Raw genomic sequence first — 14,182 nt, 5'->3', positions numbered from 1 at the left:
TTTCAGAGATTAAAAAAATAAAGGAAGGTAAAGTGATTTGTCCACCTTTATACAACTAGATAGTGTGAAGACACTAACGTGTCATAAAGCTGGAATAATTAATACAGTGTTATTGCACGAGGATGGATTGATATATCAGTGCAATAGAATAAAGAACCTAAAAACAGACTCATGCATATATGTAAACTTGATCTGCAACAGAGAAAACATTACAAATCAATAGGAAAAGGAAGATGATTCAATAAATAGTGCTGGTACAATTGGTTATCCATAATTTTAAAAATTCAAGGATTACTACTGCATACCACACAGAAAAATCTATTTCAGGTAGATCAAAGGCCTAATTTGAAACGGAGAACTTTAAAACATTTAGAAGAAAGTGTGAAATATCTTTGTGAACTGGAGAGTAGAGAAGAACTTCTCAAACAAGATACAAAAATAAGAAAGGAAAGACTGATAAATTTTTACAATATTAAAATTTAAACTTTTGTACATGGTGTCATAAGTGAAAAGATAAAGCACAAGTTATAATTGACAAAGTTTTTAACATAAACTATAAAATAATTTCTACAACTCAATAAGAAGTGGCAAACAATCCAATGGGAAAATAGGCAAATGGTATGAACAGACAGTTCACAGAAAAGGAAACCAGAGCAGCCACTCAAATATGTATGAAAAGACACCCAATCTCAATAATAATCAGGGAAATGGAAATTAAAATACCAGTGAGTTACCATTTTATGCCCATCTAACAGGAAAATGTAAAAATCCGACAACACCAAGTGTTGTCAAGGATCTGGAGAGACAGGCTATTTCACACATTGCTGGTAGAGTATTAACTGATTGAACCACATTAAGGAACAGTTTGGCCAAATTCATTAAGTTGGAAATGGACTGTATTGTTAAACCGCAAATAGACTCCTAAAATTCAGTGCGTAAGGGTCCTAGGTGAGTATATCAGATCAGCAGTGCAGTTCTGCTTCTTGCAGTCCGTCAGAGACCCAGAGTGACAGTGGCTCTGTCAGATTCAACATTTGGCTCCCAAAGTTGCTCTACTCATTCCTACCACCAGTCACCCAGGTGTGAGAAAGGAAAAAGAGACTGGGGAGGTGTGAGCTGGTCTTAAGGCACCAGCCAGGAAATAGCATACCATCATTTCTAATCACATTCAATTGGTGACAATTTAGTCAGATGGTCACATTTAATTCAGTTGGCAGCTATGAGCCAACCACAATTCTGTTACAATGCAAGAAGAAAAGAACGATTTTGGTAAAAGCTAATGCTTTTTGTCGTATGTGCCTATCCTTGAACCCAGCAATTCCACTTCTGCATATATGCTCTAGACTAGCCTTTCTCAGAGGGGGCTTCTGCATGTGAATTAAGCCTTACACAAAATTATTTGAGTGACTATTTTCTTAATTTTCCCAAGGATAACATAGCTAATATCATTTTAGGTGTCCAGGGAGAAGTTTATTCATTACACACAATGAATACTTAGGGCATTTGGGCTTAATGCCATTAGCTGAGGAAAGTTGCCCCTGAAGTATATCTCACACATGTGCACAAGGAATATTCGTTGTGCGTTGTCTGTAATAGTAGAATCTAAATGTCACTAGCAAGAGAACAGATAACTAGATTATGGTATTTGTACAATGGGATATTATTATACAGCAGTGAAAGAACAGGGCTATTATGTATCAATATGTATAAATCTCAAAAACAATGTTGAGTAAAAATAAGTTACAAAAAGACTCAAATTGTATGAGTCCATTTGTATTAATTTTGTAAACATAAAAATATATGTTATTTAAGGATACACACATAGGTATGGGGCATGATAAACAACAATTTTAAGGTATAGTTACCTCTGCTATTGGAGGGAGGGAAATGTGATCAGAGAGGGACACACAAGGGGCTTCACCTGTTTCTGTAATATCTTATTCCTTTAAAAAATGACTTGTAGGGCCTGCCCGGTGGCTCAGGCGGTTAGAGCTCCATGCTCCTAACTCCGAAGGCTGTCGGTTCGATTCCCACATGGGCCAGTAGGCTCTCAACCACAAGGTTGCCAGTTCGACTCCCACAAGGGATGGTGGGCTGCGCCCCCTGCAACTAGCAATGGCAACTGGACCTGGTGCTGAGCTGCACCCTCCACAATTAAGACTGAAAGGACAACAAATTGAAGCTGAACGGCACCCTCCACAACTAAGATTGAAAGGACAACAACTTGACTTGGAAAAAAGTCCTGGAAGTACACACTGTTCCCCCAATAAAGTTCTGTTCCCCTTCCCCAATAAAATCTTTAAAAAAAAAAATGACTTGTAAATGTTAAAATTTATGTAAAATAAATGTCAAAGCGTGGAGGTGGGTACATGGGTGCTTCTAATATCATTTGTTGTATTTTTGGTAGCTTTTATGTATTTCATAATAAAAAGTTTCAATATCATAGGAACAAACATTTCTCCTCTCGGTGGATACATGCAATTTAACCAAAGAATCTTAGTTTCTACTGATAAAAATTCCTGAAGTGTCTCTGGCCGTCTGGTTGGACAAAGAAAACTTTTCCTCAGCACTCCGCAAGCCACCTCGCCAAGGCATACTAGTACTTCCAAACATGTCTCAAACACTGTAGCACCCTAAAGCTACATATCTGATACCCTAATATAAAATAAAAAAGCTTCTAATATCTCTCTGAAATACTTCAAATATATTGATTATAGGTAAAAAAAAAAAAATGGATGAGCCGTATGCCACCCTGGTGCCAGGCTTCAATACACTATGGCACTATTGCAGTCCCCCCCAAGGATAGCCTAGGGCACAGACTTACCTTATTTACATGATCTTGATTGCAAAGAATCCCCTCCAGGAAACGTGTTTGTGATGTGAAGTGTTTTGGGGGTGATACTCTCCAACACTCAGGCAAGGAGCTAGAGAAGCTGTCTCAATGCAGAATTGCATGTATTTTTAAATAGCATTTATGTTAAATAATGTACTAAATATACACATGCATTTAGTATTTGATGGAGATACAGTGGAGATAAAACAGACGTGTCTCCTGTTCTCATGGAACTTAGAGTCCCAGATAAATATCAATCTAAATCTACATTATACCTGTGGTAAGTACTAGACAAGGAGGTTATATGTTACATCTGAAGGAGGATACAAGTTAGCAAGGTGAAGACAGTGGAGGTGGCAGAGGAGCGAATACTCTAGTCAAAGGGAACAACAAGTCAGGCGGTGGGAGAAGGAAGAGAACGTTTCCAAAGGCCTGTAGACTACGTTACAGGTCATTAGAGTAAGAGCAAAAGGCAAGCACTGCAAGGTTTTAAAAGGTGAGTGGTTAAGGGTTGAGAAATCAAATTTGCATTTTGAAAACTGCACTGCAGCTGGCAGAGTGGAGAAAGAATTAGAGGCAGCTAGAATGGAAGAGAAGAATCTAGCTAAGAATCATTGTTGTCCAGGAAAGAGAGGACGGTGGCTTGGACCAGGATTGTGGTGGGAAAGGGAGAGAAGTGCATGGACTCGAGAGAGATTTAAGAGGTAAAATCAACAGATCTTGTTAATGGATTATATGTGGTGTTATGAGCAAGAGAGGTGTCGAGGGTAACACCTAGGTTTCCAGTTGCAGAACTAGATGGATGGTGGTACGTTCATGGACACGAGAAATGCTGTACTGCCCTACTCTCCTGTCACCCTCCTCTCCCCGGCTGGTCAGGCTCTAATGCCAAGTGGTAACGATCCCCGCACATCTGCTGTGGCACACATGTTAAATTCTTCTGCACTTATAAAGACAAAATTTCTTTCTTGCAGATCAATCTTGCAATGAAAGTCATTTTCGCGAAAAAAGACATTTGTTAAAATTAGTGAATAAATTGAATCTTTTATTTGACATCACGGAAACAATATGTGATGCGACAGAATAATGCACCCCTTGAATGGTCTCAGGCAAATTAAAAAAGAAGGTTTAAGATGTAAACAAGGCCAAATGAAGGCCAAATGACATCATAGTGTGTATGCAGATGAAGGTTTCATAGTATTGTCAATAGAGAACTGCAGTGGGATTAGCAGAGTTCATGCAGTATAGACTATACAGTAGTCACATTATAAGTCATGTCCCACATTCCCTTTATGGAGGAAAGTATTACATACTTCCCATCTTTGTAGCAATAATTCCCCAAGCTCATTAGCAGTAAGGCCAGTTCTTAGAATTAAATGAAGAATTGCTTTAAAAATCTTTTTAAGTATTGTTACACTGAGATACACTATCAAATTGCCCCCAAAAAAGAAGATTGGTGTCCAAAAATTAATTCCTTGTTAAAAAGAGAAAAATAATTGACAGCAAGTATCTAATTTTAGCAAAATAATATCATCCAAATTAGTGTTGTGTTGATTCTATAATCTTGTATGTACATACTTTGTAAATTAATTTCAATTTTTTTTTACAAGAGCTGTAAGTGTAAGAACTTTATACATGGTTTTATGAATATACATATTTAAGTAATATTATAATGTAAACAATTTAAGTCAACATCAAGGGTTTAGGAGAATTATTTCCCTTAAAAGAGGTATGAACTTTATGCAAGTTGGGGAGACACTGGGCATTAAACCAAACTTTTGCTTGGTCTACATGGCCTTCTGTGATCTGGCCCCACGAAATACCACAGCTTCATTTCCTACCACTCTCCTACTTAAATCTGAGGTTCTGACAACACTATAATTTCCATGGTTTTACTGTAGCTATTCTTTCCACCCAGAACAACCATCTAAATCTACCCAGTTAAAAACAAGCATCACAGCCCATAGACAGGCCTTGAGATTTTGAATCTCCCAGAATAAGAATTAAGGATTGTTTACTCAATTGAATAAAATGGTAGTGTGTCTAACATCTGTAATGGTGAGATGTATATGGGGTATTCCCCACATTATTGAGAAGTATGGACTGAGCACCTGTCAGGCCACAACAGGGGAGGCAACGGGGCCCCACTAAGAGAAGCTAGAACTGGTAGTCCAGCCTTCCCATTAAAACAGGTCTAGGCACTTCTCAAGTGTTTTGCTTTATAAATATGGGCTTTTGATCAGAAGAGATAAACAACTGTAGTCTACGTTGGTGATAACATTTTCAGCACGAATGTCAGTTCAGAAAAATTAAAATCTATGCAGGCTGCATTTATTTTTCAATCAAAATAGTTCCTTTATTGAGTCCCAGGATGAAATCACATGAATTCTTAAAACACAAATTATATACTTTATTGATTACAAGACCACCAAGGAGAAAATGTCCTACCACTTTTCAGTTACTAAAATCTTATTTTCTGAGCATATTTGAGAAGTAACAATACCAAAGCATCTTTTTAAACTCTCATCCTAAAATTATATCTAGGTGGATGACATGTGGCCTGCAACTGGTAGGCTATTGATCTAAAGGAAAAGAAAAAAACAGATTTCTCCTTGAGTCAGTCTAAGTTTATATTGCTCAGGGATTCAGAAACAGCTTGCAATTCATATTTTATTATACTTTCTAGTTGCTTGTACATTCTTACAGTTCTAATAAAATTTCAGGTTTTAAAATACTTACCTAGATTTTAAAATTTTCTTGATTTATTTATACATAAGCTGGTTGCTTTCTATATTCTATCTATAGCAAGTTTAAAACAAATTTTTTAAGTTTTTTTTTCTTTTAGATTTATTCTAGTTACCTAAAGCAGTATTTCTCCAGAATAATCCATGGAGTAGTGTCCTACAAGATATTCTGAGAAAAAGAAATTTGCAAAGTCAAATAAGTTTGGGAAATTATGTATATGATATTCAAGTCACATCAACATGTTAGCTAAATACTCAGAAAAATCCTACAATAATAAAACCTGTTTAGCTTTGTTTAATTCAGCATTTCTTAGACTTTTTCGAATCGAAATAACCAAACTAATTTTTTAGAAACAGCATGTAACACCCTGTAGCACTAGGGTTCGCAGAGAATGCTTTGAGATATGCTTATCTAAAGTCATCTTTAAAAAGAAAACTTCCCAAAGAGGAAGGGATTCTCGAACGATGAAGAGTAATGCTGAGAAGAGCAGAGGGATGAACCTTATCAGTATCTATCTAGCTGAGTGGGGCTGAGAGAAAAGGGGTCATCGGAAGTGGGGTTGCTTCAGTCAATCGAGACAGTTTAAAAGTCCAGAAGACTCCATTCAGAACTGAAGCGACCTGAGCAATCTCAGGTGAGCCAGAAGAACAATAACAGCTGTTATTACTGCCGTTTTTACTGTTACTTCTGCTTCAATTCATTAACTGCTCAGGACGGGAAAGGCACTGCACATACATTATCTCTAACCACATAAACACCTGCAAGATAGGTTTTATCCTTCCAATTTTAGAGATGAGGAAACCGAGGCTGAGAGAGGGTGACATGATTCCCGCAGTAACGGGATCTGATCTTAGACATTTCTTACTGAATCACACCAACTCGGTCTGTAAAACTCCTTCATTGAAGCAACTGCTCTTCCCTTGTTCTCTAAGTTACTGATTATCCTCCCTGGAGCCTTCCCTAACAGAAATAATTCTCGACTAAAACAGGTTAAACCGTTGATTACTTTGACCCACTTAACCTTACCATGTCTGGTTTCTGCTATGAACCAAATATTTGCACACTCTAAATCTGATGAGACCTCTGATTACCTAGGCATGAAGTGGTGTTTTGAAATTACTGTTCAAGTCTCTTTAAGAATCACACAAGAAAATTCCTCTTACCAGTCAAAGACAAACTCAAACACCTACAGAGGCTAAGCAGGTAACATAAATGAGGGGGGCTGGGCAGGAATAAGACCGCAGAGACGGTGATGCTCTAAAGAGAATATGTTCCATCCAAAGGCCTTCACCGTCCTTAGCTTTGGCACCTTGTTGTCAAGCACAAACGTGAGCCCAGTATTGATGATCTGATTTTTTGAAGGAAGCCAGAAACGCAAGTTTTTATGTGAAATCTCCCAATTCTCAAATGTTGACAACTAATCTCTTTAAAACATTCGCGGGACCAAAAACAACATAAACGGGGCCCGCCCGGTGGCTCAGGCGGTTAGAGCTCCATGCTCCTAACTCCGAAGGCTGCCGGTTCGATTCCCACATGGGCCAGTGGGCTCTCAACCACAAGGTTGCCAGTTCAATTCCTCAAGTCCCGCAAGGGATGGTGGGCTCCGCCCACTGCAACTAAGATTGAACACAGCACCTTGAGCTGAGCTGCTGCTGAGCTCCCGGATGGCTCAGTTGGTTGGAGTGCATCCTCTCAACCACAAAGTTGCCGGTTCAACTCCCGCAAGGGATGGTGGGCTGTGCCCCCTGCAACTAGCAACGGCAACTGGACCTGGAGCTGAGCTGCGCCCGACACAACTAAGACTGAAAGGACAACAACTTGAAGCTGAACGGCACCCTCCACAACTAAGATTGAAAGGACAACTTGACTTGGAAAACAGGCCTGGAAGTACACACTGTTCCCCCAATAAAGTCCTGTTCCCCTTCCCCAGTAAAATCTTAAATAAAAAAAAATAAATGTACAGGCTGATCACTCGTGAAGTCATAAGTCAACCTCTACTAAAAACAGCATTCCCTCTCTACCAACTCTCCTCTACCTGCCGGTCACTCCCTCCATCCAGTAGGCCTGGGTCCACATTGCTTTTGATACACTCAAAACAATCCAAAGCTAGGACTTGTCAGTACTGAAGTCATGTTTCAAACCTTAGAGTCTGAAGTTGATCCTAAAAAAGGAGACAGGGCAGCCGGATGGCTCAGTTGGTTGGAGTGTGAGCTTTTCACAACAGGGTTGCCTGTTCGAGTCCCGCATGGGATGGGGGCATTAAACTAAGATCAATCCCTGCCACTAAGATTAAACACAGCACCTTGAGCTGAGCTGCTGCTGAGCTGCCAAGGGGCGGCAGGCGGCTCAGTTAGCGTGCCAGCTCTTAACAACAAGGTTGCCAGTTCAATTCCCACCAGCCCCTCACCCTTCACAACTAGATTGAAGGAAAATGACTTGGAGCTGATGGGCCCTGGAAAAACACACTGTTCCCCAATATCCCCCCCCAAAAAAGGAGACAACCAATTGTTTTTTGAAAACTGGCAAGAGGGTTAAAATAAATGTCTGTGCCATTTGAAGGCAATGGCAATCCTTATGTGCCTTTTCTAGGATGCTTCATATGCCAGAGTGACTCCACCGTATGAGGAAGCCATTAGCACTGCTCCAGTGACCAAATATTTTTGCTTCCTTCTCTCCAAACTGATTTTCAAGATTACTTTTGGAGATTAGATTCAGGTCCAATTACTCTCCCTTTGTTCTCCAAGTCACTGATTATCAGGGTCACAGGGTGGGTAGTCCTCCATGACATTCTCTTGGCACCAGGGGTGCTTGTTAGAAGGGTGGCTAATGCCACCCGACACCTGTATTATTCAAAGCTAGGGCTCAAGGTGTGGCCTCTGGTCTTTTAAGGTCAACATCATCACTAATTCCCCAGAGAAGAGCCAAGGAAAGGATGGAAAGAGGTTGGCTCCATCAGGAGAGATTCCTCCTCGGCCTCATCCTCTACCTGCTGCTTCAAGGTAAGATGGGACAAGAACAAGAGCAAAGCAGACAAATAACTTTTGGGAAACAGAGAAACCAGGGTAATTCTTGTTATTCCTAGACAGTCAATACTGGATGTTCGTTTTGGTAAAAAATGGAAATTTACAACACTGACAGCTCTGTACCTCTTTCTAGGATCGTACTAGTTACTAGCTGACTCTTCTCTTTAGTTACTTCTCCACTCCTGTTTCTATTGGCCTCTTGTCCTTCTACGTGGCTTTCTCTTTCCAGGCATAGAACCTATCCCCACGGTTTCTGAGTATCAGGTGAGGCTAAAAAGAAGATAATTATTTCTTAGTTTTCTTGAAACAAATGAAATAGAACAGGGAAGATGCTAAGGGGAAGGGCATAGATGAGGAGACTTGTGAAAGAGGGAAACTTTTCCAGTATAATTTTCCCAGTCTAGAGTATTTTTCTTGTTCATTATTTAAAATGAGCAGTGCAGGATACTACAACATCACAGATAAAAATAGATGTTACCACATCATTCTCTGTTGCTGCTCCAAAAAGTATGACAAGAAAGGAGTTAGGTATAAGATCAGTATCAAGAATCTCTCTTTAAGATCATCTCAGTGGTGATGACTACTGAGTTTTAGAAGACAACAATCACAGCACATAGTAAAAACACAATAAATACTCATCAAATTAAAAAACTGGGTTCTTCTTTAAGGTCTAACATATCTCACTCTACCTACCCGATTACTTCCCTTATCATTAATTCATGATCATCTATGCCTTATTCACATAGTGAGGAGGAGAACTGTGATTACAAAATTTGTCACTGACATCACTCAGATGGCTCAAGGACAGAGATCAGCAATGGAAGGATATTGAGTGAAGGCGGAAAGGTCTGTGGTTGAGTTTGGTAACACAGCAGGACACTGAAACGCTGTGGTCACGGCTGAGTTTGCATACACATTTGGACAAAGTTTGCATGGAGACAGAATCAATGGAATTAAGGATGGACGCTGACTCAGCTCACCTTCATCGACTTCCACCATTTGCCTACCGGCCCAACCCATGCTCCCTGGCTAAGGAAGGAAGAGCTCACATGCTTCTCCCATACCCGCCATTTTCTCTCTGCGCGGAAACACTCTCTAGGACCCAGTCTGGGCACTCCTCTCACAGAGTCTCTGCTCTTTACAGGAAGAGGAGACTCTTTCACCATCAATTGCTCAGGCTTTGACCAGCATGGGGTGGACCCTGCTGCCTTCCAAGCAGCGTTTGACAGAAAGGCCTTCCGTCCAGTGGTCAACTACAGCATCCCCATACAGGTCAACATCTCCTTCACCCTGTCTGCCATCCTGGAACTGGTGAGTCCTGACCCAACACTGCAATGGTCTAGTGGTAAGCAGTGGGTTTCCTGACTGGATTTTGTAAAATTAAGAGCTCATTCTATGGGGTGGGGAGACATGACAGGGAGAGCTACAGTGGCATCACTGCAGGTGAAATCTGTTCTTTCTTAGAATACTCCACAAGAAACATAATCCCAGTGGACTATCAAACTATTTCTTTTCACTCATATTTCCCATGTGCCTTGGATTATTTGACCTACATTTTTCAGTGGCTTATGATTAAAAATTATAATTGTCACAGAGAACAGCCTTGGAAATGAGTAAGAGGTGAGTGGCAGCTTTGGACCTGACTTCATAAAGTTAATGATCCTGGATGAAAATTGTTTTTTCCAGAATGAACAGCTTCAACTGATGACATCATTCCTGTGGCTAAATATGGTATGATAGACTCAGTTTCTTCTTTACTGTTGTACCTCCATTTGTCTACTCCTGGGTGCAATTTTGCAGATTACAATGGATAAATTAGAATACTCATGAGTTAGACAAGTTCAAACAGAGCCAGGCCAACAATGAAACCACAAAACTTCCTGACTATTCTGCCAGTTTAGGAAGGCAGAGATAGGGCACGGGGAGAAAGTAGCATAAACGAAGGTCATGAAAGCCAATATTTAAGTGGCCCCATCCAGAGAATTTAAAGCCAAGCTCAAGGTCTCCCTTGAGAGCACTGAGAGAGAAGTGGAAGTAAGACTCTGTTAGTGACTTGGTGACAGCTGTCACCAGGGAGGGGTGGGAGAGTGAGGAAATGATTGAGAAAAGGAAAGGAAAGTGCAGGAGATAGAGCAAGACTAAAACTGACTCACCCCATTTGTCCCATGCTGTGGTCTCCTCTAGATCTGGTACAATCAGTTCATCAGGTGGAACCCAGCAGAATGTGGGGGCATCAGGACGCTCAGCATCGTAGCTGAGAATCTGTGGATTCCAGATATTTTCATCCAGGAGTTGTGAGTATGAAGGATGAGAAAAGCGTGAAGGAAACCGTATCTCCTGGGAAGAGCATGACGTAACTAATAGGGGCCACACAAAGACTCACCTTAGAAAGGAGCATCATCTGAACTGAAGAGCTTACAAAATCCCCAGAACATGGTGATATGTGGGAGGGGGGAGTCAGATGAGTGGGGCTGGAGGACAGGAATGGGGTGACCTGAGAGAGAACGCAGGCCAAGTCTGATGGGGATCCCACAGCACCCACTTCCCTGTCCTTCTCACATACAGCATGGATGTAGATCAGACACCCACAGGTCTCATGGCTTATGTCAACAGTGACGGGCGCGTCAAATACGATAAGCCAATGCAGGTGGTCAGCATCTGTAATCTGGACATCTTCTATTTCCCCTTTGATGAACAGAATTGCACACTCTCCTTCAGCTCTTTCATCTACACAGGTGAGTGATGCTCATATATAGTAGTCTGTTGAGAGGGAGAAAAAGGGTTTTTGAAAAAGAGGACAGAAAGTTGGGAACAGTGTGGGCATCTCACTGAAGGGGCAAGAAATCCAACAGTCTCTGGGCAAGGAGGGTGGGCGCATTTGGGGACACTGAGTTGTCTGGATCTCTTTGCAGTGGAGAACATGGTCCTGGGCATGGAGAAGGAAGTGTGGGAAATTTTGAACACCTCACAGAACCTCATTCAGAGCAAGGGGGAGTGGGTGCTTTTGGGCATCCACCAGAGAGCACTGAAGATGACTCTGGACACCGGCCAGTACGACCAAATCATTTTCTATGTGAGCTTCGGGGCCCTGGTTGTGATCTTCTAAGATGCATAGCTTACGTTCCCCACTAGAATGTGAGCTCGCCCACTAGAAAGTAAGTTTCACAAGGGCAGAGATTTGTATTACTTTTTTCACTGATAAATCTTCAGTACCTAGAACAGTATCTGGCTCAGTAAATATGGATGGAATAAATCCTCCCTGAGGAAGAAGCAAAGTTCCTGTGATGGTGATTCACAGGGAAAGCGAGCTTCCTGTCCCCCAGGGTCATCAGAACTTTTTAGAGGACTGGAATTTTTAGGTTTATTTTTAAAAAGAGATGGTAGAAAAGTTATGAAGCACTGTCTTAGGGACATGGTGATTCCAAATCCTGGAGATCCCAAAATATCTGCCACTGTCTTGCTTTCCCTCCCATTGATTTAAAATTCCACTAGCAAAATCACTTGCAATTAAACCTTGATGAGGAGAGCAAGCAGAAATACAGGATAAAATGCATATGATAACCTACGGATCCGGTCCCTCAGTCCTGTGAAGAGCACGCTGATAGGGATAAAATTGTACGTGGAGAAAGTTGACCCTTTGGGCCAAGAAGGAATGAGGTATGTTTCAGTGGTACGCAGCACGGCAGAATCAAACCCTGGGAAGGCAGACTGTGGTGATTAAGATGACTTTGTTGGAGAGAGAATAGTGAAAGGGACTTAAAGTAATGTTTCCTTACCAGACAGTTTGTTCTGGGACAAATCTCAACTCTTGCTCTTAACTGGCTTGGCAGGCTCCCAGCCTACTCCTCGCTCGCCTGCTCTCTCCTCCCCAGGTGGCCATCAGGCGCAAGCCCACCCTCTACGTCATAAACCTTCTGGTGCCCAGTAGCTTTCTGATTGCCATCGACGCCCTCAGCTTCTACCTGCCGGCAGAAAGCCAGACTCGTGCCCCATTCAAGATGACACTTCTGCTGGGCTACAACGTCTTCCTGCTCATGATGAATGACATACTCCCAGACAGTGGCACCCCCCTCATCAGTATGGCCCCTACCTCCTTCAGAAGACTAAAAGCAAGGTTGGGTGGGGGTGGGGGCGCAGATGGACCAGTGGAATCGGTTCCTGAAAACGGACCCTGTGGGAAACTAGGAAACAGGAAGTCCTAGAGGTGCCTCTGGCCTTCCTTCCAGGTATATACTTTGCCCTGTGCCTGTCGATGATGGTGCTCAGCCTGCTGGAAACCATCTTCATCTCCTACTTGCTGCACCTGGCCACCACCCAGCCCCCACCCATGCCCCGATGGCTCCATTCCCTGCTTCTACATGGCACCAGAGCAACAAGATGCTGCCCCACTGTGCCCCAGAAGGGAACTAAGGGCCTGGACCTCACCCCTGCCCACCTGCCTGGTAACAAAGTCAGCTCTGCTCACACTTCCTCTTCTAACACCTCCACTGCTCTGCCCCTGCCTCCTTGCCTGCCTCCCCCCCACCCCATCCCGGGTGACCTTTGCAGTCCATGGCTGGGTCTCTGTCTCTCCTTAGGTCTGAAGGAGCCCGTGGAGCTGGTAGGGACGGTGCCAGATCCCCGAGAGGCAGACTTACGTGGGTGCCCTGGGTCAACAGTGGCCCGGCAGGAAGACGAGGCCCAGAAGCTGCAGTTGGTGGGCCTGTGGGTGCAGTTCAGCCACATGATGGACACCCTGCTCTTCCGTCTCTACCTGCTGTTCATGGCCACGTTTGTCATCACGGTCATTGTCCTCTGGAACACATAGGGAGTCATGCACATCTTCATGCTCCAGCCTAGAGCTTCTCTTGGCTCTGGAAACTAGCCAGGCTCTCATGCTCATCCAAATTCCAGTCTCACAGCCCTGCCAACCACCTAGTTTTCAACCCAGTCCTTCTGTGCAGTCAGACCAGACCTGGATGGTTTCCTATACCCTCCCAGCGTTAGGTCCTTGCTCCTGCACTCCATCAAGCCTTCCCAAAATCTTGTCTGTCTGGCTATTGAGGGTGCAGTTTCCTGGAATACTTCTTTGATTGAATAACCCCAATAAACCCCTTTGCAGAAAGCACTGGCTCTTCCCTGCATTATATTATAGCATAAAAAATCTCGGGATTAAGAGTCTTCTTCAGAAAATTCTCAATACCACAATACCAGAGCAAAACGGACTTTTTTTTTTTTTTTTGTCTAGCAGACAACATGTGAAAGTGGGAGAGGAGCCAAAATCTATTACAAGGAATTATAATAAAAGAGAGATTGACCTCCTAAATCCAGTTATCCTAGAATAAGCTTCAGAAAGTAATAAATGCCAGAACCAGGCATCTCTTGCTTAAAGAGTGAAGCCTTTCACCTCAGCCTGACATATGATTCATTCATCATTAAGCACTTAGAAGAGTGTTAACATAATCCTGAATTACTGTTAACTGTCTGTGTTGCAATGAGTTGATCTGCCCTTAATGATGCTAAGAAAACATTAGGCCAAGGAAAGTATATTTGAAAATGGCATCTGCTTTACTGGAAGTAACATAAACGCCCCCATATGAAC

At 42.3% G+C, this 14,182-nt stretch overlaps 1 protein-coding gene across 3 annotated transcripts; it reads left to right on the top strand.

The window, feature by feature from the left end:
* The first annotated feature begins 8,510 nt into the window (after positions 1–8,510).
* Positions 8,511–13,570, top strand: LOC117012163 (5-hydroxytryptamine receptor 3C-like). 3 transcript variants are annotated; one of them, XM_033088139.1, is made up of 9 exons: positions 8,511–8,577; positions 9,746–9,912; positions 10,288–10,332; positions 10,786–10,895; positions 11,167–11,336; positions 11,514–11,674; positions 12,474–12,678; positions 12,828–13,043; positions 13,179–13,570. In XM_033088139.1, exons 1-9 carry the CDS (start codon positions 8,511–8,513, stop codon positions 13,406–13,408), a joined length of 1,371 nt encoding a protein of 456 aa, XP_032944030.1. In that variant the 3' UTR covers positions 13,409–13,570. The 3 variants fall into 3 exon arrangements, with proteins under 3 accessions (XP_032944030.1, XP_032944022.1, XP_032944037.1); XM_033088131.1 differs by having other exon boundaries at positions 12,828–13,051; positions 13,187–13,570; XM_033088146.1 differs by lacking the exon at positions 10,288–10,332.
* Positions 13,571–14,182: the final 612 nt, after the last annotated feature.

This window comes from Rhinolophus ferrumequinum, chromosome 2 (assembly GCF_004115265.2).
Source record: "Rhinolophus ferrumequinum isolate MPI-CBG mRhiFer1 chromosome 2, mRhiFer1_v1.p, whole genome shotgun sequence".
Classification (NCBI taxonomy): Eukaryota; Metazoa; Chordata; class Mammalia; order Chiroptera; family Rhinolophidae; genus Rhinolophus; species Rhinolophus ferrumequinum.
The sequence above is the reverse complement of the archived record's forward strand: the minus strand, read 5'-3'. Positions and strand labels throughout refer to the sequence as shown.